This window comes from Ictidomys tridecemlineatus, chromosome 10, assembly GCF_052094955.1.
Source record: "Ictidomys tridecemlineatus isolate mIctTri1 chromosome 10, mIctTri1.hap1, whole genome shotgun sequence".
Classification (NCBI taxonomy): Eukaryota; Metazoa; Chordata; class Mammalia; order Rodentia; family Sciuridae; genus Ictidomys; species Ictidomys tridecemlineatus.
Window position 1 is genome coordinate 51,587,326 of NC_135486.1, and position 27,019 is coordinate 51,614,344.

The 27,019-nt window shown below is 39.5% G+C and overlaps 2 protein-coding genes and 1 long non-coding RNA gene across 4 annotated transcripts in view; 2 read left to right on the forward strand and 1 right to left on the reverse strand.

Moving 5' to 3' along the window:
- The window catches only part of LOC120887362 (uncharacterized), a 22,839-nt gene extending 9,166 nt beyond the window's left edge, over nucleotides 1-13,673 (reverse strand). Inside the window, exons 1-2 of the long non-coding RNA XR_005730584.2 lie at nucleotides 3,743-13,673; nucleotides 294-417 (exon numbers count right to left, since the gene is read on the reverse strand). This is a non-coding gene — a long non-coding RNA (uncharacterized LOC120887362). The remainder of the gene's footprint in view (nucleotides 1-293; nucleotides 418-3,742) is intronic.
- On the forward strand, nucleotides 5,414-14,274 carry LOC144367252 (uncharacterized). Of its 2 annotated transcripts, XM_078022914.1 has the most exons (3): nucleotides 5,421-5,554; nucleotides 5,790-5,862; nucleotides 13,371-14,274. In XM_078022914.1, the coding sequence occupies exon 3, from the start codon at nucleotides 13,639-13,641 to the stop codon at nucleotides 14,068-14,070; it is 432 nt and encodes a 143-aa protein (XP_077879040.1). In that variant the 5' UTR covers nucleotides 5,421-5,554; nucleotides 5,790-5,862; nucleotides 13,371-13,638; the 3' UTR covers nucleotides 14,071-14,274. The 2 variants fall into 2 exon arrangements, with proteins under 2 accessions (XP_077879039.1, XP_077879040.1); XM_078022913.1 differs by lacking the exon at nucleotides 5,790-5,862 and having other exon boundaries at nucleotides 5,414-5,554.
- Nucleotides 14,275-14,365: 91 nt separating this feature from the next.
- H3-3a (H3.3 histone A) lies at nucleotides 14,366-22,995 on the forward strand. Its single transcript, XM_078022916.1, has 4 exons — nucleotides 14,366-14,516; nucleotides 16,025-16,175; nucleotides 17,307-17,460; nucleotides 22,546-22,995. Exons 2-4 carry the CDS (start codon nucleotides 16,048-16,050, stop codon nucleotides 22,672-22,674), a joined length of 411 nt encoding a protein of 136 aa, XP_077879042.1. The 5' UTR covers nucleotides 14,366-14,516; nucleotides 16,025-16,047; the 3' UTR covers nucleotides 22,675-22,995.
- Nucleotides 22,996-27,019: the final 4,024 nt, after the last annotated feature.

Below are 27,019 nucleotides of genomic sequence, written 5' to 3' on the forward strand. Positions count from 1 at the left end.
TGGAGGTTTCCCTCCAGTATACCAGGTCATGTAAGTCACTTTTGACAAATTCGGGCTAATAGTTCATCACTGCTATATCATCTATGTATATGTATGTGTCCTGGATTTGGGGGATAATTCCCATTTCAAACCTTTGTCCTACTACCAATTATTATCCTATTTTGATTTTTTTAAATTTATTTTTGTCCCCCTGCTCCCCACCCCCCAGCCCCAAGGCACTTTGCCACTGAGCTACTTCCACAGTCCTTTTTATTTATTTTCAGACAGGATCTTGCTAAGTTGCTGAGGTTTACCTTAAACTTGGCGATCCTCTTGCTTCAGCCTCCTGAGTTGCTGAGATTATAGGTTTTTGTTCCACCACTCCTGGTCCTGGTGTCTTTAGTTTTGAAAACTCTCCTTATAATGTCTTGTGGTTCTCTATAGAGGAGGGGGGATCAAGGGGAGGGAAGTGGGGAGGGTAAGGGAAATTATTAGGGAGTAAATTGATCAGATTGTTATGTGCATATCCAAATATGCCACAATGAAACTATTCTGTGTAATTAACAAACACTAATTAAAAATCACAATAGGAAAAGATGTCCTATGGTTATAATTGCACTAATAAGAGTTTTTTTTTAATTAAAAATATTTCCAGAGCTGACAATATAACTCAGTGGTAAAGTTTAGCATGCATGAAACCCCAGGTTTAATTCTCAGCACTGCAAAATTAAAAATTAAGTAAATAATAAAAAGAAAAGAAAAACATTTATACAGTAAAATTAATGTTATCATATTATTAAAATTTTGGAAAATTAGAAAAAAAAACACATTGCCTGCCATCTTGACACATGGTATACAAAGGTGTGTCATTTTCTCAGCAGCAAATCACCAAAGTAAATATACAATTTCATGTCTTACTTTCTTCAACCAACATTATATTTTTTAAAACATTTCTAGTTATCATTTTTAAAGGCAGTATTTTAATGGGAGGATAATGTTCACCCAGAAGATTACAAAAATATGTTAATCACTTTTCTATTTATTCATAGCGTTTCACAATAATAAATCTTCAAGGACTGGGGCTATAGATAGAGTGATAGAGATCTTGTCTGATGTTTGAGGCTCTGGGTTCCATCTCCAACACCATTAAAAATTTTTTAATCTTTAAAAAAATATATGTAATAAATATCACCGTGTACCCAGTGATACATATTTTAAATTTTTCTTTAGTTTAGAGTCTAGAAGTTGAATTATAGGCTCAGGTTATGAATATGCTTATGACTCTTGATGGAGATCACAAATTGCTTTCCAAAAAAGTTGTACTTATTTACACAGCCAACAACAACATCTGGGGCCTCTGTGACAGGTCATCACCTGTATTGAGATGGGGTTTTGAAATGATTCTCAGGCTATTTTCGCTCAACAATGTCCTCTCCTTTAGTAGCCAATGTATAGGTACAAAATAATAAACAGATACACTACTAAAGATGATAACCCAAAGAGGGATGTTATTTAAATTACATGAGTACTTAAAACGAAAAAAAAAAACATAAATGATGCAGCAGGCCCCAATTTCCAATGATGGGAGGCAAATGTACTGGCATACAGTAACCACAGCTGGGGTAGCTTCTTCAGCAGGAAGTGCTTTGGCAGATTGAGTATCAGGCCAAAGGCTTTATATCCACAGGCACATGGCTTTATACAAAGGGTTTGCTTTCTGTGCAAACGCCATGAAAAGCACTGTTGCCCACATTGGTTTGGTCAACTTCACTTACAGATGCAATACGTGAGAGCAATTATTATTTCCTAATAAAACAATGGCTAGACACATTGACTAAGGGAAGGGAGGAAACCACATTTGTAGGCAATTGACAAATAGCCAGTCCCTTTCACATTGGTTTTGTCCCCTTAAAAAAGCCTATATCTAAGCCAGGTGTGGTGGCTCACACTTGTAATCCCAGATACTGAGGCAGGAGGATCCAAGTTCTAGGACAGTCGAGGTAATTTATTGAGATCCTGTTTCAAAATAAAAGTACTTTATTTGTTTATTTATTTATTTATTTGTAGAACTGGGAATAGAATCCAGTGCCTCCTGCATGCTAAGAGAGTACTCTACCACTGAGCTATATCTCCAGCAAAATAAATAAATAAAACCACAAAGGGCTGGGGATATAGCTCAGTGCTTACCTAGTATGTGCAAGGCCATGGGTTCAATCCCCAGTGCTAGATGGGGGAGTAGCAGGGAGCCTGGATTCAGTGTGCTGGCTTTTCTGCCTCATTTGGCAGTTCCAAACTACATTCCAGGGGAGCAGCAATGAGAGAGCTCCAGGGCCCTGTGGCTGGGACTCCCCAGCTTCTAGGTCTCAGCCTGGCCACTACATCTCTTGGGGGGCTATGGAATAGCAGTGCCTACACCTCAAGGAATTAGAGATGATAGAAAAGCATTTACAAAGTGCCACTGCTATCCTTACTGCTGATCCATGGCAAATGTATTGTTACTCACCCTTGTTACTGGAGGCCTGTTGTGTCTAGGGCCATTACTAGAGTATGCACCTGCTCTATCACTGAGCTACACATGCAATCCAACTGCAGTTTTTAATACTATGCATTATGATTTACATTTTTTATACACACACATACGTATTTCTGGATTGTAGCAATATATTGTGAAGTTCCTAGTACAGTTATATGACAGGCTAGAAAAACAGGCCAATTCTTTGTTTTTGGTCTGTTGTTTCTGTTTGTTTTTGGCACTGGAGATCAAAGCCAGGGGCAATTTACTACTAAGCTACATACCCAGTCCTTTTGTATTTTTGAGACAAGGTCTTGCTAAGTTGCTGGGCATCTTGCTAAATTGCAAGGCTGGCCTTAAACTTGTGATCCTCCTGTCTCAGGCTATGGCATCATTGGGATTAGAGGTATGAGCCATGTCGCCCAGCTTGGCCAATTCTTGATAGATAAAAACATTGTCCAATGTGACCATTTTTAAGTTTTAAAGGCAAATTTCTGATAATTGTCCATGATCCATCTTAATCAAATAAGCTTGGGAATCAGTGGGCAGCAGAGCATGGGGAATAGCATTTCAGCTCTGCCACTTTCTAGCCTGTGTCAGTTGCCAGACCTCCCTCAGTGTGTTTTCTCTTCTATTAATGGGGCAAAACAAGATATTATTACTTGAAAAAAAATGTACCTAAACATTCTGCACAGTGCCTGGCACCCCATAAATTCTAAATATTAGCTCTCTATTATCTTATTTTTATTATTAGAGAGTCCACTTGACAGGTGATAAAAGTACAAGATAAACAGGGTTGTTCAAATCCCTTGGAATTGACAGAATAAATTCATTAGGCCATCTCTGCTGAAAAGTTAATTAGTTAGATTAATTAGGGAGACAAAATTCACTGTCTTTTTCTTTCTTTCTTTCTTTCTTTTTTTTTTTTTTTTTTTTTTTTTCAGTGCTGGGGATGGAATCCAGAACCTCGTGTATATACCTCCAGCCTTGGACTATGTCTTTAAGTGTAAAAAAATATGCATTACTGCAGACTCAAGTGTTTTTTTGTTTTGTTTTGTTTTGTTTTTCACTTTCAGTCTTATCCCCTCTCAAATACACCACCTAACTTACTGTCAACATTATGTTAATATAAGAAAATGCAATTATCTTTCTTTTTTTGATGTCAACTTTTTTTATTAATATTCATGTATAAATACAATTATCCAATATTAATAATAAATAATTAAATAATAATGCAATCATATTTTTTACCTCCTTAAAACGTCTTACTCTCCCCCAGGGACCAAGTGCTTTATTCTGACAGACAAGGCCATCTAGGACCAAGTCGATGTTGTTCTCCAATCTTTTCTCCAGAGATTTCCTTTCAAAATGATGATAAGATAGCGTTTGCCTTTGCACTGTTCTCAGGCCATTTTCTTCTGTAGGCTGCTCCTCTTTGCTTGATCCAATCCTATCCATTCTTCAAGGTCCACATAAATTCTTATTTTTGTAAAAACACCAAAAGAAAAATTTGTATTATCACATTTATGCATGTTGATGTATAAATATCATATTCAGAAAGAGGTCAAAATAACTGAAAATACATACCCCAAAGTATTAGAAGTAGTTAACTGTAATTTTTTCTTCTTTGTAATAAGAAAAAACATTAAAATATATTTTTTTTTAAAAATCAAAAAATATATAAGGAACAAAAAGCTAACATGGCATCTCTATTCCAAGTTCCTACTAATTGCCAATCAGTAGCCAGAACTACATCTGAGAAGCTTGGTGAGACTGTGAATTCAACTGTTCTTGTAATACATCAGCTCACAGAACTGATTTTTAAAAGTTGGAAATAAAATTAAAATGTAATAAATTATATAGTACAAAAAAATGTAAAGAAATCTTCGGTATCAACCCTTTCCAAACACTTTCAGGTTTCCCAAGTGTTCCCACAGAATTCCTCAAATGTCTCAGACGGAGCATGCATCCCCTAATGTTGAGATTACCAACAATATGCAAGGGCTGTCTTCACATTTGTGGCAAGTGTTTAACAGACAGCTAATAGGCACTCAATAGATGTCTGTGATCTGAATTGAGCTTGCCCTCACTTCTGAACAGCTGGAAGATCTTGTAAAGACCCTTGGGCAGGGCCTGGCACACGATGGCAAAAGCTGAACTCCAGAACAGGGTCATTTATCCCAGTCACTTGTCAACAGCCATGGGTGCTTTTTCCCAGTTTTTGCACTTTAATTTTTTTTTTCTGAGTATATAAGTAATATTGGCTAGGCACAGCGGGACACACCTATAATCCCAACAACTTGGGAAGCTGAGGCAGGAGAATCCCAAGTTTGAGGTCAGCCTCCATAATTTTGCAAAGCCGTTTTTTTTTTTTTTTTTTTTTAGTTTTTTAGTTTTCTGCGGACACAACATCTTTGGTTTTTTTTGTATGTGGTGCCGAGGATTGAACCCGGGCCGCACGCATGCCACGTGAGTGGGCTACCGCTTGAGCCACATCCCCAGCTCCTGCAAAGCCGTTTTGAAAATAAAAAATAAAAAGGACTGAAGATGTAAGTCAGTGGTAAAGTTCCCATAGGATCAATCTCCAGTACCAAATAAATAAATAAAAGTCAAATTGTTCCTCTGTAAAAATAAAATTTAAAAAACAAACTGAATAAAGAAAGAAAAAATCTGTTCAGTCACATACTTTTTTTTTAACCTTAATTATTTGGGTTAATATCTTTTAATTTTCTTTACTCATTTCCTGACACAAACATTGATCTCTAAAATTTCTAAGCACTGAGATGATTCAGAAGCAGGGGGATTCCATACCCACAAATGAAAAGTTGCAAGAGTGCTTAGAGAAGGAATTTTAATAATCTCTGTAGAAATCATGCTTAATGTTGGAGTTGCTTTGTTGACTCTTAAGTTTCAGGGGTTTGCCTCTGAAATGACAATCAACCTCTGTTTCATCAGTGACTCTTTCCAGTGATAAGCTACTGTGGGTGTTCAAGAAATCCAGAAGCAAGGGCAAGCTGATCCCTCCTGGGGATACCATCCTAAGACAAACCAGTCTTACTGAAAGTGAGTAAGAGCCTCTTCCATGGAATTGAGTTTGCTCACACTTCAGAACAGATAGAAGATCCTGTAAAGACCCATGGGCAGGACCTGGCATACAATGGCAAAAGCTTTTCTTGCCCCCCCCCTCCCTCCTCCCCCCCCCACTCTCTGGGGTGTTACCATTCCATTGGGGGACATTACGGGGCTTCTAAGAATGTAGCTATTGCTTACTTACGTATCTTCCTTAAATTTCATGCAGAAGTACTGGGTCATACAATGCCCTGGGCAATACTGACTAGCTACCTAGCAAAGGATTGTGAAGCCAAATAAAGGTATGACAAATCACTCTTAAGGTAACCTGGACCTTCAGATTTCAAAAAGTTTATTTGTGAATGTGTTTGGGAAATATTCATTCAGCTATTTCAAATCACAACAAAGATCAGATCATTTTCTCCTGAGCAGTAAAGATAGGTGTGGCACAATGGTCATCATTTGAGGAGCCTGAATCCTGTGTCAAGGGTTCCATATTGTCCTTTCTAAACTTTACACTGTCCTGGCAGGTAGAATTATTAGGATTACCGTTATACTTCAAGGTAATTTCACCCATATTAGTTATAGATGAAGAAGCCAAGAGCCAGAAGTTAATAATTGGCTGGCAATAAGGGGCAGCACCGGGATTTAAATTCAGTTCCCATTTTACTCCAAATCCCCTGCCCTTCATATTTGACCTCCTTTTATCCTGGTTGTGCCACTGGGATTATTGTAGAATATCTTCTTTAGGGTGAAGGACTAAATAGGAACATTATTTAGTTGATGGCATTGTCTACCCTCACAGAAGGCCTTGTAACTCTAAAGAGGACCCCAGATATTCCCTGCGGTAGGTTTTCGTGGCTGAATATTTAGGAGGGAGCTTGGCCGCAACTGTGGAGAAATGTGAAAGCCCCTGAAGGATACCAGTTGGGGGACCCAAGATGGCATGGTGTCTCCTTATCCTAAATATAGAGATCTTACCTGGGAGCAATTCTCTGGCTAGAAAAGGAAAGATGGATGTGGTAAGAATGCAGGTGACACCAGCCCTCCAGGCCCGTGGAAGGAAGCCAGTTTCAGCCACTGAACAGCTCAGAACAGCATGAGCAACCACGAGCAGGGATAGGGGAGCAACCATGAGAGTTGAAAGAAATAACACTTTAGTGGGGGTTAAGGTGTGGATTTAGCAAATAATAGGATGCTCAATTAAATTTGAAATTTAGATAAACAATGAATCACTTCTTAGTGTATGTATGTCTGGGTACCATTTTATCTGACAATTCAGGCAGGGGAGGATGTTGTGGGCTGAGATTGAGGGCTAACAAAAGGAAGAGTTCTTTCTGTGAGGTTTGGGGAAAGTATCTAGGATGTGTCTTGCCCTGGATGGGTGACAGTCTAGGAAAACTTCCAAAGAAAGCTTATCATCTCAATAGAGAACCACTCAGACCCTATGCTCTCACTTTTCAGCCTTGGAGGGACAAACCTTCTGAGTTTACAGGACAGGCACAAGAATTTTCAGACTGAGATAACAGAAATTTTCACTGTCAAGGTCAATGCTTCACATTTCAGGTTTGATGTGTTCTGCAATTAAAATTCTTAATATAGTTAAAGTCTATTAAAAAGAAAAATTCTTAGTGTGACAGATTATATGAGTTTACTTGTCCAGTATTTATTTATTTATTGTATTGAGGATTGAACCCAGGGCCTTGTGCATGCTAGGCAAACACTCTATAACTGGACTACATCCCCAATCCTCAAATATTCTAATAAATGCTAGAAGTGAAAGGGGATCTATATAAGAATTTAAGCTAGGTGTGGTGGCATATGCCTATAATCTCAACTATTTGGGAGGCTAAAGCAGAAAGATCACAAAATTTGAGGCCAGGCAACATAGCAAGACCCTGTATAAAAAAAAAAAAAAAAGAATTTAGCCTGATTGGGTAGTACACACCTGTAATTCCGGCAATTCGGGAGGCTAAGGGAAGAGTATTTCAAGTTGAAAGCCAGTCTGGGCAATTTAGCTAGGTCTTGACTCAATAAAAAATAAAAAGGGCTGGAAACATAGATCAGAGGTTGAGCGCCCCTATGTTCAACACCCAGTACCATAAAAGTTTTTTTTTCAAATTTGTGTTTTTTGGGGTACCAGCGATTAAACTCAAGGGCACTCAATCACTGAGCCACATCCCCAGCCTTATTTTGTATTTTATTTAGATACAGGGCCTCACTGAGTTGCTTAGTGCCTCGTTAAGTTGCCGAGGCTGGCTTTGAACTCGAGATCCTCCTTTCTCAGCCTCCCTAACCACTGGGATTACAGGTTTGAGCCACCCGGCCGGGCATTAAAATTTTTTTGAGACTAGAAAAAGAACACTACTGCTTGGATTATTAAAAAAAAAATAGCAAGGTAATTTGGGGTCCTGGTCACCCAAGTCCTTGGGTAAATAGTCTCAAGCCTACCAGAGGAAACTCAATAACTCAATTCCTCTTCCTTCAGAAGAATAGTTAGCATTTATTGACCCTTGCATTTTTAAAATTTTAACTTTTTATGGTACAGGGGATAAAATCTAGGGTATAGTGCATGCTATGGAAGTGTTCTACCACTGACTACATTCCCCTCCGGTACCCTGCTTTCCTTGAATTTAGACAATATGGTTCTCAGATAAGAGGGAATGCTTTTTTAAAAGAAAGAATCCTCCTTTTTTGTAGATTTTTTTTTTTTTACTTTCAGAAGTATAAATATCATTATGTCAGATTATTGGAATTTAAAGAGTGTTGGGGAGCATCTCAAATTCAGCCTAACATCTACCAGAGGCTTCACCAGGTGCTCTGTATATGCAGGAATTCACTGTGGTTCACAGTGTGCTTCTGAGCTTGGCAGTGTCAGAAACCACTTTAATTTTTTGGCATTCAGACCAACACTAACCCAGTTCACCAAAATTAATGCAGAACCAGGAGGCCCTCCATGTCTTCACTTATAAACAGAATGTAAGGTCTCCCAATATTGGGAGGACATCTCCAATCTACATAGACAGCCCAGCCACAATTCCACAATAGCTTGGTACACGGGGAAGAATGATAAGAACAGAAGCCATCAATCACTTAAAGAGTATTCAAAAATTAATAGAAAATGGGCTGGGGATTTAGCTCAGTGGTAGTGTGTTTTAGTCAGCTTTTTCCTTACTATGACCAAAATACCTGACAAGAATAATTTTAAGAAGGAAAACTTTATTTGGGGTTCACAGTTTCAGACTTCTCAATCCACAGAAGGCTGAGTCCATTCCTCAGGGCTCAAACCGAGGCAGAACATCATGGCAGAAGGATGTGCTGGAGGAAAGCAGTTCAGAACATCACCAGGAAGCAGAGAGAGACTCCACTCACCAGGGACAAAATATATACTCCAAAGGCAGACCCCAATCACACCCCACCTGCCTTTAGTTACCACTCAGTTAATACCTATCAAGGGATTAATTCACTGACTGGATTAAGACTCTCATAAACCCAATCACTTCACCTCTAAACCTTCTTGCATTGTCTCACTTTAGGGGGATACCTCACATCTAAATCATAACATAGGACACTTGCCTAACATGTGAAACTCCCTAGATTTAATCCCCCCATAAAAATAACAATAATAAAAAATAAAAACATTAATGGTGATAGTTAGGCCTGGTCAAATGGGCCCATTTCAATCTCACAATTTCACCATGAAAGAAATATCCTACTCTCCCTTTTATTTGTGAGAATACCGACACACTGTACTCATAAATTCTAAGAGGTATGGTTTTTCAGATTTGGATTGTCCTGCAAAGTATATTCTATAATTTCCAGGCGTGGTGGCACACACCTGTAATCCCAGCAGCTCGGGAGGCTGAGACAGGAGGATTTCGAGTTCAAAGCCAGTCTCAGCAAAATCGAGGCGCTAAGCAACTCAGTGAGACCCTAGGGCTGGGATGAGGCTCAGCAGATGAGTGCCCCTGAGTTCAATCCCCATTATCCTCCTGAAAAATTATTATTATATCCTATAATTGATCGTAATACTTGATAAAATATGAGTTTTTACTTATTCAGTCATCAAATATTTATTGTGTGTTTTGGCATGAGCTTGGTATGATACAAGTTTGATGGAGAAAGCAGTGTATAACACTGAGGACCCTACCAAGTTCATAATTCAGTGGAGGAGACCACAAATCAGCAAATAAATCAACAAAATGTCAACTTTTGGATGTTGCTATGAAGAAAATAAGTATAAAAAAGAGACAATGGGGAACAGGGCCAGGCAGTGACATAAACCTGTAATCCTAGTGAGTTGGAAGGCTAAGGCAAGAGGATCACAAGTTTGGGGTCAATTTGGCAACTTAGAGATACCTGCCTCAAAATTAATAATAAAAAAATAGCTGGGAATATAGCTCAATGGTAAAATGACCCTGGGATTAATTCCCAATACAAAAAAAAAAAAAAAAAAAAAAAAAAAACGGTGGGGGACAGGGAACACAGGGACTCAGGAGCGTCTGAGTGGTGATAATGGAGCTGAGATCCAAGAGCAGAGACTTCACTGTGGGCTACAGAGGTACTAGGAGAAAAGGTCCCCTCATCTCTAGGGATCAGTGTCCTTTGCTGGGAGCAGCTCCACATGGGGCTCCTTGGAAGACAGTCTGGGCAAAGAGGAGAGGGCCTAATCATGTCCCTTGGTCTACATAGTGCCAAGCAGATCCACCACTCATTGTTCCCTGTGAAGCATTGAGCACAGATGAGGAGGCACCCAGGCCTCTGGACCCCTGCCTTAGTCCTGCAAGGCAGAGTCCACCTATCATGGCCAAGGAGCCTGAGAAATTCCCTTGTCAGGTGTCCAAAGAACACTGGAAACACCCCAAATGTAGCCAGTCAGATTGGAGACAAGGGGGCTGAACAGGACTCCTGGCGCAGACCCAAATTTCTGTCCCCCAACCAGGTACTTCTTTCCGTTTGTAGTTTATAGGCCCTTTTGGTGGTGTCCAAGGCAACTGCAGGGTGACTGCTTAGCACTCTGCAATTTGAGCCACATCATTATTTCTAATTAAACTCTTTAAGTTTAATTGGAGGGGTTGTGGCTGTGGCTCAGCGGTAGTGCACTTGCCTGGCACATGTGAGGCACTGAGGTCGATCCTCAGCACCACATAAAAATAAATAAGCAAAATAAAAAATATATTTTTTAAAAGAAAAGAATTTTTTTTAAAGAGAGAGAGAGAGGAGAGAGAGAGAGAGAGAGAGAGAGGGGGAGAATTTCTAATATCCATTTTTTTAGTTCTCGGCGGACACAACATCTTTGTTGGTATGTGGTGCTGAGGATCGAACCCGGGCCACACGCATGCCAGGCAAGCGTGCTACCGCTTGAGCCACATCCCCAGCCCAGAAAGAATTTTTTTGTTGTAGTTGTTTTGTAATTTTTTCGGGCTGAAATGATTCTCCTGCCTCAGCCTCTGGAATAGTTGGGATAAGAGGTATGTGCCATTGCAACTGACAAGAATTTTAAATATAGAACTTCAACTGTTATACATTTTTGTTATTGTTCTTGTTTTTGGTACTTGTTCTTGTTCTTGTTGCTTGAACCTAGGGGGCACTTTACCACTGAGCCTCATCCTCAGCCCTTTTTTAATATTTTATTTAGAGATAGGGTTTTTTAAAATATTTTTTTAGTGGTAGATTGACACAATACCTTTATTTATTTTTCTTTATGTGGTGCTGAGAATTGAACTCATGCTTCACTTGTGCTAGGCTAGTGCTCTATCACTGAGCCACAACCTCAACCCCTAGAGATGCGGGTCTTACTAAGTTGCTTAAGGCCTTGCTAAGTGGCTGAGAGGCTGGCTTTGAACTTGTGATCCTCCTGCCTCAGCCTACAATCCAAACAGCTGGAATTACAGGCATGTGCTACCACACCCAGCTTGTTATGTTTTAAATGACTGAAAAAAATTTTTAATTTTTTATCACCTATTTGTATGAGCAAAGTCAACGACAGGATTGTCACAAATTTGAAGACATATTCATTGTAATTTTTTTTGTAGTGGTCCTGGGGATCAAACCCAAGGCCTCATCCATGCTAGACAAGTGCTCTATTACTGAATTACATTCCCAGAGCCTCATCATTACAAAGTCTTTTGTTTTGTTTTGTTTTTGGAATGGGGATTGAACCTATGGGTGTTTTACCACTGAGCTACTTCCCCAGCCCTTTTTGAGTCAGGATCTCACTAAATTGCTTAGGGCTGGGTACAGTACACACTTATAATCCCAACAATTTAGGAAGTTAAGGCAGGAGGATCAGAAGTTCAAAACCAGCCTAGGGGGGGTTTAGCAACACAGCAATTTAGCAATGCTCTAAGCAATTTAGTGGAATCCTGTCTCAAAAATAAAAAAAAATTAAAAAGGGCTGGGGATGTAACTCAGTGGTAAAGTGTTGTTCCTGGGTTAAAATACCAGAATCAAACAAACAAACAAAAAAAAATGTAAGTTGCTTAGGGTCTCAATAAATTGCTGAGGCTGGCTTTGAACTTGCGATCCTCCTGCCTCAGCCTCCCTAGTCACTGGGATTACAGGCATGCACCACTGCACTGGGCCCCACTGTTACAAACTCTTGATCAGGAATTGCATTTGTCCATTTCAAGCATAAAACCTGATACAAAAAATTATGTTCTGAGAAGTAAACTCAAATTTTCTCATTGAAAATTTTCAAAATGACTTATTTGGGAGTCTTCACAAGTTTTACATTTAATATATTCCCTGAAACATAAAATTTTCTTATAGTGATTATATAAGCTAGAAATATATAATGAATTATAAAATCAAGTTCCATATTGAATGGCTCCAAATCTCCTCCTCTACTCACTCCTCTATGTAACCTTAGAATATGACCATTTTCTAAGCTAACATCAGGTATCCAGTCACTTACCCAGGTGCTTAATAATTCAATCTACAACTAGTAGAGGTTGTAGCATACCTTTCCATAAATCAATATCACTATCTACATGGTAGAGACAGGAAACAGTTGGTTAGGATATTCCACGTTCAGAACTATTTCACCTGAAACAATCTTTCCATTCCTTAGACATTTATTTAAAGCCTGGAAGAAGAAACTTATGGGAAAATATAGCATACAAAGAGAACATTACCCCTGTTATTTTAACATTTCTTAACTATGAATATAACTGATGTACAACAGCCTTCCTGTATAAATCCAGCAACAAATATTTTGGTTTCCTGAAAACAAAACAAAAAAGAAAAACAAAAAACCTCCTTCCCTTGGGTTAAATTGTAGGAATTCTTTGCTTGCAGCTAAGCTGAGGATTTTTTGCATGTGCTTTTAAGATAGGATGGCAGATTTTATGTGTTCTGTATAGCAACCACGGACACTTAACATTCATTAAATAATAATGAAACAGGCTTGGATTATTTTGTTTCTCCTAGGTCTGTTCCTCACTTAAGTGACCTTGGACCAATCCATTCCTTCCCTCATATCTGATTTCCATTTATCTGTTTCAGGATAATGTTTATGACTAAGATGCTTTTGAGGTCTTCAGATTACAAATAGTAGTGTCCTTCATCTGTGAAATTTGTCTCCTTCACCATCCTATGGGATGTCTTCATGACACTTCTACCGAAAACCTTCACAGACAGTTGTAGAGCGTTATCAATATCTAGGAAGGTTCAGCTGTTTGCTAGCCAATCAACCGCCAGTTAATGAGGATAGCTTGAGCCATGAAGTCTGTTCTACACGTTACCAAGAATTAGAAAATGTTTAAACATAATTCCCAAACCATGTTTCCCTTATTTCTGCCGTTTTCAGCCCCTTGCAAACTACGCTGAAGCTGACAACACTGGACTACGCTATTATATTTGGCAAGCCTCTTTCCGAAGTAATCCTACCAAATACTGAGACAAGGCCCACTCTGGCTGGTAGGACAAACTCCCAGGACAGGCCCTGTACAGTTAACGTTGTATTCCATACATTGTTTTAGAGGCTTACAAAATACAGCCATCTTGCATCAGGCACTCCGGCCCAGGGAGAGGGCGAGCCCCGTCCCCTGGTCCGGCAAACAGTCACCTCCGAGGGGATGACTGTCCACCGCGCAGCCCGAAGCGCACCTTGGCTGCCAGCTCCGCCGCGGCTGGAGTCTGAGCCGATAAAGTTGTCCGCGGGCACTCAGCCCGACCCGCAGGACCCGGCCGCACTTAGCCCGGAGCGACAGCGGGAACAGGACCGTCGGTCCGCCCGCCAGCTGCTGCAGCAGCCCCATCCGAAAGTGGGCGCGGGACGCCAGGTTTCCATTTGCAAGCTTCCTGTTAGGGAGTATTTTCAACTGGGGCGCGGCGACCTGGTGGCCGCGTCCTCCTCCCCGCCCCCACGCTGCCCGGGGCGCCTCGGGGGCGCGCGCCAGAGCCCGCGCGGGGGCGGAGCGGCCCCTCCCCCCGCATCGCCCGCAGGCCGGTTCCTCCGTGGTGCCTCCTCCCCTCCCCCTACTTCCCCTTCGGCTCCCCAAACCTAGGCTTCGGGGTCTCGATGACGTGGGCGCACGGAGTGGGGTGGGAGTACAGGACCGGGGGCAAGAGATAGGTGGGGGCGGGCGGCCGTCTCGGCGGGAGCCGGCGGCCCCTCGGCGTGTCTTTTGTGTTTGTACACACACCGCGCGAGGCGGCTGGGAGGAGGGAGCAGGCGGCGCGCGGGGGAGGGGCGAGCGCGCGCCAGCGAACGGGCGCACGGGGGGAGGGGAGAGGGCGGGGCGCAAGCGGGGACTCGGGGGCGGAGCCGAGCCTTCCCTCCATTGTGTGTGATTGGCTGGCGCGCGGCGCGGGGGCGGGACGGCGTATGTTGGGGGATAGCCTCGGTGTCAGCCATCTTTCAATTGTGTTCGCAGCCGCCGCCGCGCCGCCGTCGCTCTCTAACGCCAGCGCCGCCTCTAGCTCGCCGAGCTCCAGCCGAAGGAGAAGGGGGGTAAGTTTTCCCATCTGCCCGCTTCTCCGGAACCGAGCCCCGCTTGCCGTCAGCCCTGAGCCGGTCCCTGCCATTGAGGGGAAGGGACCCACAGCCCCTCTAGCTTAGCCCACAAACTTTTTGGCCCAGAAATGGAGGTGAGGAGTGAGTTTGCCTCTTCCCCCAGGCGGCGGCGGCGGCGGCGGCGGTTCTCCCGTCTCTCGCCGCCTCAGCCCTACAGCAGCAACGCGGCGCTGAGCCTGCTCTCCCTCCTCCCGCGCCCCTGGCTCCTCTTTCTTCGGTGAAATCCCGCCTGATGTCCCTTCCCCGGACCCCAAACCTTCACCACGACCCGCGCGGGCCCCTTAACTACCGCCCCCGGGTCCCAGCCCCCAGTTTTCGGGCGGGAAAAAGGTGGAAATCGCCGCCGCTTCCCACCCTGGGGTAACTCGCTTTTTGCTGCCTCCCCACAGTTGTTGCTAAGCTTCACCATCTTGTCTCTCTTCTCTGGTCACCGACCATATTTTTCCCCCGTTTCTCTCTTCCCCATTTTAAAAAGGGAGGAAAAAATTTAAAAGAAGGACATTTTTTTCCTTTTTTGGAGAAGTGGAAACTTGATGCATTTGAAATGCAAAAAAAACTTTTGCATTTTGGAGGGCGGCACGTGGCAGAGGATCGAGGTATTTTCGAGCGATTTGGTGTTTTGTCTCTTTGGAAGGGAATCGGATACGTTTTGCGATTGTTTCCATTTTGTTCTGGTCTTGGAGCCGAGTTGGTGCCTGAGCGAGGCGGGCAGGCTGGAGGGACCCTGTACCGAGGAACCCGGAGGAAGCAAAACCAAAAGTTTATGTGGTGCTTGGGGTGGACGGGTCGGTCGGTGTCGTGCGTTAATTAAAGACTGGGTGCGGGGCACTTTTATTTCATTGCGAAGCTTGTGAGGACTGGACGCGAGGACAGTGCTTTGTAGAATGCTCAGTGGTGGTAGCTGTTGTTCCCCTTGTTTATCGAGACGTCTTTTTGTCAACATTAACTGTAAAGATGCAAAACCAAGAATGTTTTCAGATATTTACAGCAATCCATTAACTGCCAGACGCGAGGGGGGGTGGGGGGGTTAAAACCTTTTTTTTTTTTGCTGTAATTTGACTCGACCTTTCAGTGGTTTGTGGCTTCGTTCTTTTGACTTGTTTGTGGCTCGAATGTTTACAGACATTTCTAATTTCTAATTAAAGAAATTAGATCAAAGGCTTTTATGGGGCTTTTTGTTTTGCCGTTTGTCGCTCAGAATTGGCATTTTGAAAGATGACTGTTATTAATACTAACAATTTTCTAGTACTACAGTTTGTTTCAAGAAGTCATATTTAGGTGATAGGCGTAATCCGCACCCTTTCACATTATATAACATTACGGACTTTTTTTCTATACTAATCATAGTTTCCAGATTTTGGGGGGGTAGTGACAGGGAAACTTGGATGTTTAGTAATTGCATATGGTGCATTTTTTTTATTTTATTTTATTTTTAATGCTGGTAGGTAAGTAAGGAGGTCTTTCTACCATGGCTCGTACAAAGCAGACTGCCCGCAAATCGACCGGTGGTAAAGCACCCAGGAAACAACTGGCTACAAAAGCCGCTCGTAAGAGTGCGCCCTCTACTGGAGGGGTGAAGAAACCTCATCGTTACAGGTATTAAAGGAAGAAATGGGACAAAGTCTCCTGTAGTATCCAAATAATGTAACAAAAAAGATGATTAACAGTCAAACTTTATTTTAGGGAAACTGTTGTTTCTTTTTGAATATTTACTACTTGAATGCATATGTGTGTGTGTGTAATTTTGTATTGGATCTTACTAGAAACATTAATTTTGAAGTCATAACTGATCTAGAGGCCTAAGGGGATCTAATCCATTAGTAAAATGTTAATGGGATAAATTAACATTTAGTCAGCTGTTAGTATTTTTTGAATAATAAAGTGCTTTTTAAATTTTTTTCTGGGTAGCCGTTTTTGCTTGTGGTAAAACATTAATCAAAATTGGATTGTTAATAAAGTCCCCATCCCTCATTTAGTTGATTGGTTTATTTCCTCCTTTATTAGCTTGAGTTTGGTCTAAGCAATGTTGTTAAGGACATCTGCCATTAGAGGGCAGAAGTTGTTCATAATTAGGTAGACTGCGAATTTTACAGTTATCCTATTCAGTGGAAGAAACAAGTTGGAATTAGGTAAAATTTTTTTGTAGACAATTAGTTTTTAAAGAAGCCAGGCATAATAGTCATTCCTGTCATTCCAGCAACTTGGGAGGCAGAGCCTGGCAAGTTCAACATCAGCTTCAGCAACTTGGTGTAAGACCCTGTCTCAAAAAGTGCTAGGGACATAGTTCAGTGGTAGAACATACCTGGGTTCAATCCCCAGTGCTACCATCCAAAAAAAAAGAAAAGCTTCCAAACTTCCAAGAAACACTGTACAATCAGGAGTATACAAATTTCATTATTCATGAGAGATGACAGAAGTCAAAATACAGGTATTCTTAAAAAAAAATTTTTTTTTAAAGACCACTTTTTAAATGACAGATTGGGTTATGTTGACAAGTCTTTGAGGGCTTTTAAAATAATCTAGGGTGCAGCTATATTAAAAAAGAGTAGTACCAAAATGAAAAGCAGCTAAAGAGTCTTTATTAGCAGCCTGGCTAAGTAATATTTAATACTGAGGCTGAAGAATACCTGGATGGTTTGTTTTTAGAAAAATTATTGCATTTCTTTAAAGCTGACCACTTTTTTGTGTGGTAACAGTTTCTTTAATGTTAATTTTTTTTTTTTAAAGGCCTGGTACTGTGGCACTCCGTGAAATTAGACGTTATCAGAAGTCCACTGAACTTCTGATTCGCAAACTCCCCTTCCAGCGTCTGGTGCGAGAAATTGCTCAGGACTTCAAAACAGATCTGCGCTTCCAGAGCGCAGCTATTGGTGCTTTGCAGGTAAAATGGTGGGTGGGGAAGATTCTTGAGAGTTTTTCTTTGTGCTGTGTTTAAAAGAATGATTTTAAATCTTTGCATATGTTCAAGTAGTTGAGTCAGTGTGAAATGTAGGTGATTTTACTGTTGAGACTTGGGAAAGATTGTTACTCAAGGTTATGCATACAGAAAATGGCAAAATTTGAACCTATTGGATTCCAAAACCTGATGCAGATTCCATTATACCATTTAAATTTTTTAAAAAATTGCACTAAAAGCAATGTTCAAAAAGAAAAAATTCTGGTTTGGGTTATGACTATAGTAGGACATTGAGATCTGGAACCTAGAGGTCTTTTTAGTAGACCTGAAGAGACAAATACAATGTAGAGCTTAACATCTAGACAGAATAGGTGGCGTTAAAGAATTATGCATTAAGTTAAAAGTAGTGAGTAGTAGTTAAGGTTGAATTGATGATAGTGAAGATAATAACTGGACAAGTTAAGAGGGCAGGGATTTGAGGACTTGTAGTTTGCTAAAGAGGATTATTTATGGATTTCCACTTAAATGGAGAGCGTACTAAGCTTGCTCTTAGCTTCATAGTATTGGGACTTTGAAAAGTAACTGTTCTAGAGGCTGTTATATATTAAAATAATTGCGACTTAAAGATTAAAACTTGAAATTAACAAAAAGAGGAGTTGGGGATATAGCTCAGTTGGTAGAGTGCTTGCCTTGCATGCACAAGGCCCTGGGTTCAATCCCCACCACCACCAAAAAAGAAAGAAAATTGATAAGGTATGTAGCATGATTAACATCAATTGTTTTTTATATCGTATGGTTGGCATTCTTGAAAATGTGGTTAAGACTGCCATCTCCTCGGAGTATGGGGCAAAGAGTGATTAAAGTGCAGATTCTAGGCACTATTGTAGACCTGAATCAGACTGGGAGGAGGGTCTACAATTACATATATTCCATTGGAGGATTTTTAGGCTGCTGTTGCTGTGAAAATAGGGCTTTTGCTTTATATGAGAGAAAGATTTGATAGGTGGATTCTACCCTGAAGTGTAATTGGTTGAGCTGTTTCTATGGTTAGTCTAAACTTCATTTGATTGGTGAATTCCAGTAATAGGCACCCATTAAATTCTCAGTGGGTTGAAATTACTGAAATTTCAACTACTGAAATCTTCCCATGCTGTTACTTAGAACTACTAAGTCAGAACTATTCTTAAGATTCCCAAGATTTATAGGTATAAAAATACTAATTTTTGTTTTTGTAGTTATTGTTAATAGAACCATGCTTAATATAAAACTATACTGAAAATTAGCATTTTTGAACTTCATTGTCAAAGTAGTAGTGTCAGTAATTCAGTCTTATAATTGGGATTACTTAATCTGGGTTAAAGGCTTTTGTCTTTAAAATTGTTAGTGTGTAGATTTCCTTTGTTGCTATTATTCAGTTATATGTTTGTCATTAAGTTTGGTTTTACTGGTTTTGGGCAAAATGTTTACATCTGCCTGTATTTCTAGCATTAATTCTGATTTAATTAGAAAGAATAATCTATTATAGTTTCTTTTGCTTTGTTTTGTTTGTGGTGCTGGGCATCGAACCCAGGGCCTTGTGCATTCGAGGCAAGCATTCTACCAATTGAATATATCCCCAGCCTTTTGTTTGCTTTTTTGAAGCATACTCATTAATTCTGTTTAAGATATAAATTGATAATTTACTGATGCAAGTAGTAAAATAGAAGATAGTTGATACAGGATTCCGAGGCCCCCCCTTTTTTTTCTTTTTTCTATTTTTGCTTTAGAATCACTCAGTTTATAACTTTAAATACATATTCCCGTGTTCACAGAGGATGCCCAAAACCTTGGACAGCACAAAATCCTGCATATACCATGTTTTTCCTAGGTGTACATAGCTATGATAAAGTTTGTTTATAAATAAGGCACAGTAAGAGATTAATAACAGTAACCAATGGTAAAATGGAACAATTTTAACAATGCCTTTATTAAATTTTGTTTAAAATTTTATGAACTGTTTCTGGAATTTTCCATATAATATGTTCAAATCACAGTTGACCTGAAAGTGAAACCATGGATAAAAGAGGGGCTGTTGTATAGCTGGAGGAGGGACAGTCATTCAGTGAGTGGTAGAGAAGTTACACAAGAATTTGCCATAGATAATAAAAAATTGACTAACTTATAATTCTAGTCTTTGCCTTTAATGTCTGACACTTTGAACTAAAATATTCTCCTATTAAGAATGAAAGCTGCGGGCTGGGGGATATAGCTCATTTGGTTGAGTGCTTGCCTCTCATGCACAAGGTCCTGGGTTTGATCCTCAGCATCACACACACAAAAAAAATGAACACTGATGTTTTGGAACGAAAGAGTCATAAATATATTCAAAATGTTGTAAATTTGACATTTGTCTTTAAGTTGTAAGGTCTTTTTCCTTCTGCTGTTATTTCAAAATATATTCACTGGTTACAAAATAATGTGGTAGTCAGTCTTTAATCCTCTTTACAGTCAATGTTTAAGGGACATTAGAACATTGGTAATAGAATAAGAACTACATTTGTCATGGGCAAACCCTCCTCTGGTTTCAGTAATCTCCAAGTTGATCAGACACAACCTTAAATACCAGTAGTTGGGGTCTAAGACAGCAGTGAGAGCCTTAGCTCTGCCATACCACATCTGAATTGTATCAAACACTACCAATAAAAGATACCACTCTAAATGGCCTCAGAACCATGCACCTGTTGACATGTCCATATAGCAACTTTTGTTGCATTTCATAGAAACATTAAAGGAATGCCTAATCCTAAAATGATGGGTTAAACAAAAGTAAACTGATTTATTTCTGAGGAACTTCATTTGTTTTATCTATGTATTGTGAAGCCCATGAGAAGGCTACTATTTGCCATGTTTTTAGCCCATTTCTAGACTATACCAAGAACGAGTCCCTGAATATTGAAGACTTGATTTTGATATTGTTGGAATGGTTAAGATAGAGTCAAATTGCATAGAGTAGATACTTTTCAGGTTAAAGTTAGATACAAAAACAAACTAGTAAATATCATCTACTTGAGCAAGGCATTGTGAGTACAAAATGAAATAAGATATTAAAAGATTTGAGGGGCTAGGGATATAGCTCAGTTGGTAGAGTGCTTGCCTCACATGCACAAGGCCCTGGGTTCAATCCCCAGCACCACAAAATATATATGTGTGTGTGTGTGTGTGTGTGTGCGCGCGCGCGCATATGCATGCACACGCAATATGAATGCCAGGGAAGTAGGAGTTCAAGGTTACCTGCACTAGAAACGTAGACAGAAGGAATGCTTGCTTGCTTTTTCATGGAGTCTTGAACTAAATCTTAAGGCTAATAAGATTTAGTTCTTAATAACAAATGCTAAAGAATGATGTAAAATTTGGATGCAACAAATTTTTACGGAATAGAAGCAATAAATCTAAAAGGGATGAAGGTATAAATATGAAGGTCTAGTTCCAGTGGTATACCACTTGTCTAGTATGCAGAAACCCTGTGTTGAATCCCCAGCACCAAAAAAGTAAAAAAAAATACATTTCGTAAAATGGAAAATGTAAACCTTTTGAGTTAGTTTTTGTCATGTTCATGTTTTTAAAAGTGGACTCTTGGGTTTTATTGTGAAGTCATTGGAGGAGGAGGGGTGTGCTCAGGATTCAATCCAGGGCCATTAGCAGGCTGAACTACTGAGCTAAGTCCTCAACCCCTACCCTAAATATATCTTGATCACAGAAACAGCTTTTCCTTAAGGAGAGAGAAGAGGACCAAGTAACTTTTCATTTGATGCTCTAAATCAAAAACAGTTGGACTGGTGACTGTTAAAGTGGTAATTTTGTCATTTCAAAATGAGGTGGTTTTTTTGTTTGATGCCTTGGATTGAACCCAGGGGCACTTCACCATGGAGCCAATATCCCCAGCCCCTTTTTATTTGAGATAGAATCTTGATAAGTTAGTTAAAGTGGAAGTTCCCCTTCACATGCCAAGTGTCGGTGATTCATACAGCCAAGTTTTTGAGTGGTACTATGGATATGCCTTGAAATAAAATTGTAGTCAAATAGGGGAAAACTGGTGGGATCAATACATAAATGCTGTTACAGATTGGGATCTTTAGAAGGGTTTAAAACAGGTGGGTGCAGTGTTGTATATTTATAATCCCAGCTCTTCAGGAGGCCAAGGAAGGAAGATCACAAGTTTAAGACCAGCCTGGGCAACTTAGCAAGATCCTCCCTCTCTCTCAAAACGAAAAAGTAAATAAAAGTCTGGGATTGTAGCTTTGGGTCTTGATTCAATCCCCAGTACTGCAAAAAGGTTTTTGTTGTTGTTGTTTTTAAAGAAGGGTGAGGATGAAGCTCAGTGGTAGAGTATTTGCCTAGCATGTTTTTAAAGCCCTTAGTTTAGTCCACAGTAACCTTCCCCCCATCCCAGCCTGTAATGAATACTAGAAATATATAAGTATTCTTATTATAAAACTTGTTAAACAAGATAGGACTAGAAGTGTATCTCAATGGTAGCCCACTTGCCTAGCATGTGCAAGGCCCTGGTTTCAATCACCAGCACCACAAAGTAAAAGAATATAAAGTAAGGATCATGTTTGGTAGAATCCAGTTAACTGTACTGCACTATTGACAAGATGAAGATTCACATATTGGAGTGAGTAGGATTCAAAATAAGGACACCAGGCTGGCATGAGATTTGAAGAATCCTATTAATAAGTGATTTGACTTGTGTTATTTCATGAGGACTTATAGACAAAGGTGGGTTTGTTGTTGTTCTGTTTTTGTTGTAGATGGACACAATACCTTTATTTATTTTTATGTGGTGTTGAGGTTTGAACCCAGTGCCTCAAACGTGCTTGTCAAGCACTCTATTACTGAGCCACAACCTCAGTCTCTAGACATACAAGGTTTTTTGGTTTTCTAATAGGTTTTTAAATGTGATTATTTGGTTAAAAAGTCAATATCTTGTGAAGTATATTTTTTTAGGATTCAAAAACTTCATTATAGTTAACGTGTCTTAATTGTTTTGGAAATAACACCATTAATAATTTTTCTTTATTCTTGTTGCAGGAGGCAAGTGAGGCCTATCTGGTTGGCCTTTTTGAAGACACCAACCTGTGTGCTATCCATGCCAAACGTGTAACAATTATGCCAAAAGACATCCAACTAGCACGCCGCATACGTGGAGAACGTGCTTAAGAATTCACTATGATGGGAAACATTTCATTCTCAAAAAAAAAAAAAATTTTTTTTTTCCTCTTCTTCCTGTTATTGGTAGTTCTGAACGTTAGATATTTTTTTCCATGGGGTCAAAAGGTACCTAAGTATATGATTGCGAGTGGAAAAATAGGGGACAGAAATCAGGTATTGGCCGTTTTTCCATTTTCATTTGTGTGTGAATTTTTAATATAAATGCGGGGATGTAAAGCATTAATGCAAGTCAAAATGTTTCAGTGAACAGGTTTCAGCAGTTCAACTTTATAACAATTATAAATAAAACTGTTAAATTTTTCTGGACAATGCCAGCATTTGGATTTTTTTAAACAAGTAAATTTCTTATTGACGGCAACTAAATGGTGTTTGTAGCATTTTTATCATACAGTAGATTCCATCCATTCACTATACTTTTCTAACTGAGTTGTCCTACATGCAAGTACATGTTTTTAATGTTGTCTGTCTTCTGTGCTGTTCCTGTAAGTTTGCTATTAAAATACATTAAACTATACTTGCTTTTGGTCTTTATTAATCAACCTTATCCATACAATTAATTCAAAGGTTCCATATTAAAAACTGATTTTAGCTACAAATGCTTCAAGACAAAACTATTGGTGTGGATAAGTATAAGCTTAGTGTGGAAAGGAAACGAGGCTTTATTTCTTTTCTTTTTTTTAGTTGAACACAATATCTTTATTTTTATGCGCTGCTGAGGATTGAACCCTGGGCCGACCACATGCTAGGCGAGTGCTCTACTGCTGAGCCACAACCTCAGCCCTTTATTTCTAATTTTTAAAAATGTGTAGATGGTAAGTATTTGCCAAAAACAGATCTTAACTCTGGACATACATTGTGTTGATTCTCAAACCACCTGGAAATAGTTGAATATGTGTTGAATACTAAATGTACACTCACAAAAGTACCAGGCTGTTAAATTTAACTCAAAAAGTATCAGTGTATTGCAGCTCTGGCTGTTTTATGATGTGTACCTGATAACCCTGCAAGTACTAATAGTTCATAAGCTACATTTAGCATTGGAATGATTAATGTGAAATGAAGATAACATAAGACCTAATGTGACTTTAAATTGAATGAAACCTAATTACTGGGCTAAGAACAAACTTGGATCAGTAAGGTGTAATAGTTGGCTTTCGAGGTACTGGCATTTCTTCCTCTGCTTATGGTTTTTCAGTATAAGATACTAAAATCCAGTAGTTATTAAAAACAATTTTTAGAAGTAAACTGTCTCCGTGGGGGAGGAAGTTAACTATTGGAATCCATTAGGGACTAATTATTTACAAGTAGATTATACACTTGAGGTTCTTTGAGCCCTAATTTGTGTCCATCCCACCCCACCCCACCCTAGTACTGGGGATTGAGCCCAGCAGTGCTCTACCACATCCCTAACCCCTTTTCTTTCCTGCTCTTGATAAATTGCTAAAACTTGGAATCCTACTTCAGCCTCACAAGTGACTGGAATTACAGGTGTGCCTGACTCCATCCTAAATTAATAAAGCTTTAGCAAACCAAAAGTATTTTTTTCCTTGTCCCATAAAATGGTTGTAAGCAGTTGATTTGCCAGTTTTTTAGCATTATGTACCTTATTTAGATAACCAATGAAGTGTATATTACCAAAAGTTAGCATTATGTAATGGGCTTTGCATTCAGTGGTAATATGCAAATATATGATTGAACTTAATCATGGTATGTTAATATTTGTGCAATGATTGCAGTTCAGTGGTAGAGCACTTGCCTAGCATGTGTGAAACACTGGGTTCAAACCCCAGCACCCAGCATCATATTCCTATGAAGAAGAGAACATTCCTATTTATAAGTGAAGCAACTGAATGGAAAAGTGTTCTTAATTGAGTTCTGACCAATATGCATAGAAGTTTTGAGCTTGAGTCTATTCTTTGACTCAGGTGTTGAATATCATCTGCCTGCCTATTGGCTCCTGGGTTAGTGCACAGTTACTGTGAGGCTAATAATCCTTTTCCCTACCATGCTTTGGGGATGGTATATGATAACTGCTAAGTCAAAATTTATAGCAAATTGCAGTTGGGTCCAAACCATGTGTGAGGACTAAAGCTAAAATCACTGTTAAGTTTCAGCTTTTGAATGTAACTTACAGAAATAGCTAGTTAACACCTTAAAATTCCAGATTAAAAAAACTAGAAAGTTGTAAGAAAAAAATTGCAGGTTAAGTATGTCTTAGGAAAATCAATAATACTAAAACTGGAAGGATTTTTGGAGGGGCTTCAGCATGTGGCTCAATACCTCCACATAAACTGTGCCCTGGGTTTTATCCTCAGCTGGGAAAAAAAAAAAAAGTGAAAACATATTCCCTTAAGCAAATGGGAAATCTCATTTAACTATCACAAATAGATGCCCAATCTCTTGCCCTTTATCTTGACCACATAAGAAATAAATTCAAGTTTCCAAATACATTGAAGTCCTGGTATATGCTGTAGATGCAAAGGTATGCTCCAACTTGTTTAATTCTATGAGATGGGTATTATAATACCCTGTTATGCAGATAAAGAAATGGCCAAAGTTAAACAGCAAATGGAGGTGGTGAATTTGTCCCCAGGTAGGCCAAATTTAGGACCATACTCTTCTTAAAAAAGCAATTTTGCTATAAATTGTAGAAGTTTAAGTCTTGGCATTAGTAGAAACAAATGGGCAGGGGGAGACAAAATGAGGAATGAGGGGGACAGATTTTAGAAAAAATTAAGCCTGTGTGCAATCAAACCATGCTGTTCACCACCTGCTCATTCCCCTTAATTCCTCTCTCACCTCTTCAATTTCTTTTGGCGCTTCCTCCAAAATCGCATCCAAAAGTTTCCACTTAACACTTCAACCTTCCTAGTCCAAGCTGCTATTGTCTCTGAACTGGACTCATAATTCATCTACATCCATCCCCTCTGGCCTTTTTTCCACAGAGACCACAGAGAAATGACTCTAAAACTTAAACTGTTCAGGTCATTTTCCCACTTACTAAAAATATCTCTTGGCTTATCATGGCAAACTACATAAACTCTTCACAATCTCATGAGGCCTTAATGTGATCTGGCCTTTCCAATCGATTCTCCTTCTACCACTTAAGCCCCAGCCAAACCCTTTACCCACATATCTTTTCCCATATTCTTTGGCTTTTTTTTTTCCTTAATATTTATCAAAATCTGAAATTACCTTGTTAAATTGTTTACTTTTTTATTGAATCTACTTTCACTAGACTGCTACAAGAACAGGAGTTTTATTATGTTTCCCATTGTAGCTGCATGCTGTTAGAGTAAACCTACATACAAATCTAATTAACGCCTAGAATTGAATATTAATGCTTGCCTTCCAGTTTGGGGTTTTATCTTTGTTTTTCAAGTCTGAGGATCAAACCCAGGGCCTCATGCATGCTAAGCACTTGGTCTACAACCAAGGGGTCCCAAACTCCTGCTTTCATGTGGTAATATTAAATTTCTATAATCCTAATATATAGAAACTGATTTGTTATTTTGAGGATTAAATGAGAACATGCAGAAATGCAAGGCCTGATGTAATATGCCCAGTAAATGCTGAATTTGAATCGAAAATTATGATAAAGCAAACCAACATACTTGTTCCTTGTAGAGCTGTAGGGGAAAACCTAGCCTCAAACTTCCAATATTTCCAGGTAGGATTCCTGCTAAATAGATATCATTGTACTGTTGAGCATTGGTGTCACAATGAAACAGGACTAGGCAGGTATACTTTTATCATCTTAACAAAGGGGTAGAAATCAGAACATTCTAACTAAGGAACGTTCTCAAAGTCAATATTCTTTTTATCACTATTATTAAACATTCTTTGAAAGCAATTCAGGTGAATGAGGAAATTATTTTTAAAAAAGAAATGTTTATTTGCAGTATAGCTTCACAGTTCAGAGTTTGGGCTATGGAGTCAAACTCCCAGTCTCCTATCTGGGTGACCTCAAGCAATTCACCTCCTATCCCTATGCCTCATTCATTATTTATTCATATGTGCCAGATACTGTTAGGATGCCGAAATGAACAAAACAAAAAATTCTCTGTCGCCATGGAGCTAAATGCTAGTGAGGGAAATAATTAAAAAGTAAAATATATAGATCATAAGGTAAAAATAAGTGCTAGAGGATAAAAAAGAATGTGGGGTTGGGGTTATGGCTCAGTGTTAGAACGTTTGCCTAGTGTGTGTGAAGTACTGGGTTCGATCCTCACCATCACATAAAAATAAAAGTATTGTGTCCATCTACAACAACAACAACAACAAAAAAAAAAAAAACAGGTAAGTTGTGTTGCAAGGGGATTGGGTGTTGGAA

Coding starts and splice junctions, on each gene's coding strand:
- LOC144367252 (XM_078022913.1), top strand. CDS start 13,639: ATGACTGTCCACCGCGCAGCCCGAAGCGCACCTTGGCTGCCAGCTCCG.
- H3-3a (XM_078022916.1), top strand. CDS start 16,048: ATGGCTCGTACAAAGCAGACTGCCCGCAAATCGACCGGTGGTAAAGCA. Junction 16,176..17,306: donor AAGAAACCTCATCGTTACAG/GTATTAAAGGAA, acceptor TTTTTTTTAAAG/GCCTGGTACTGTGGCACTCC. Junction 17,461..22,545: donor CAGCTATTGGTGCTTTGCAG/GTAAAATGGTGG, acceptor TTCTTGTTGCAG/GAGGCAAGTGAGGCCTATCT.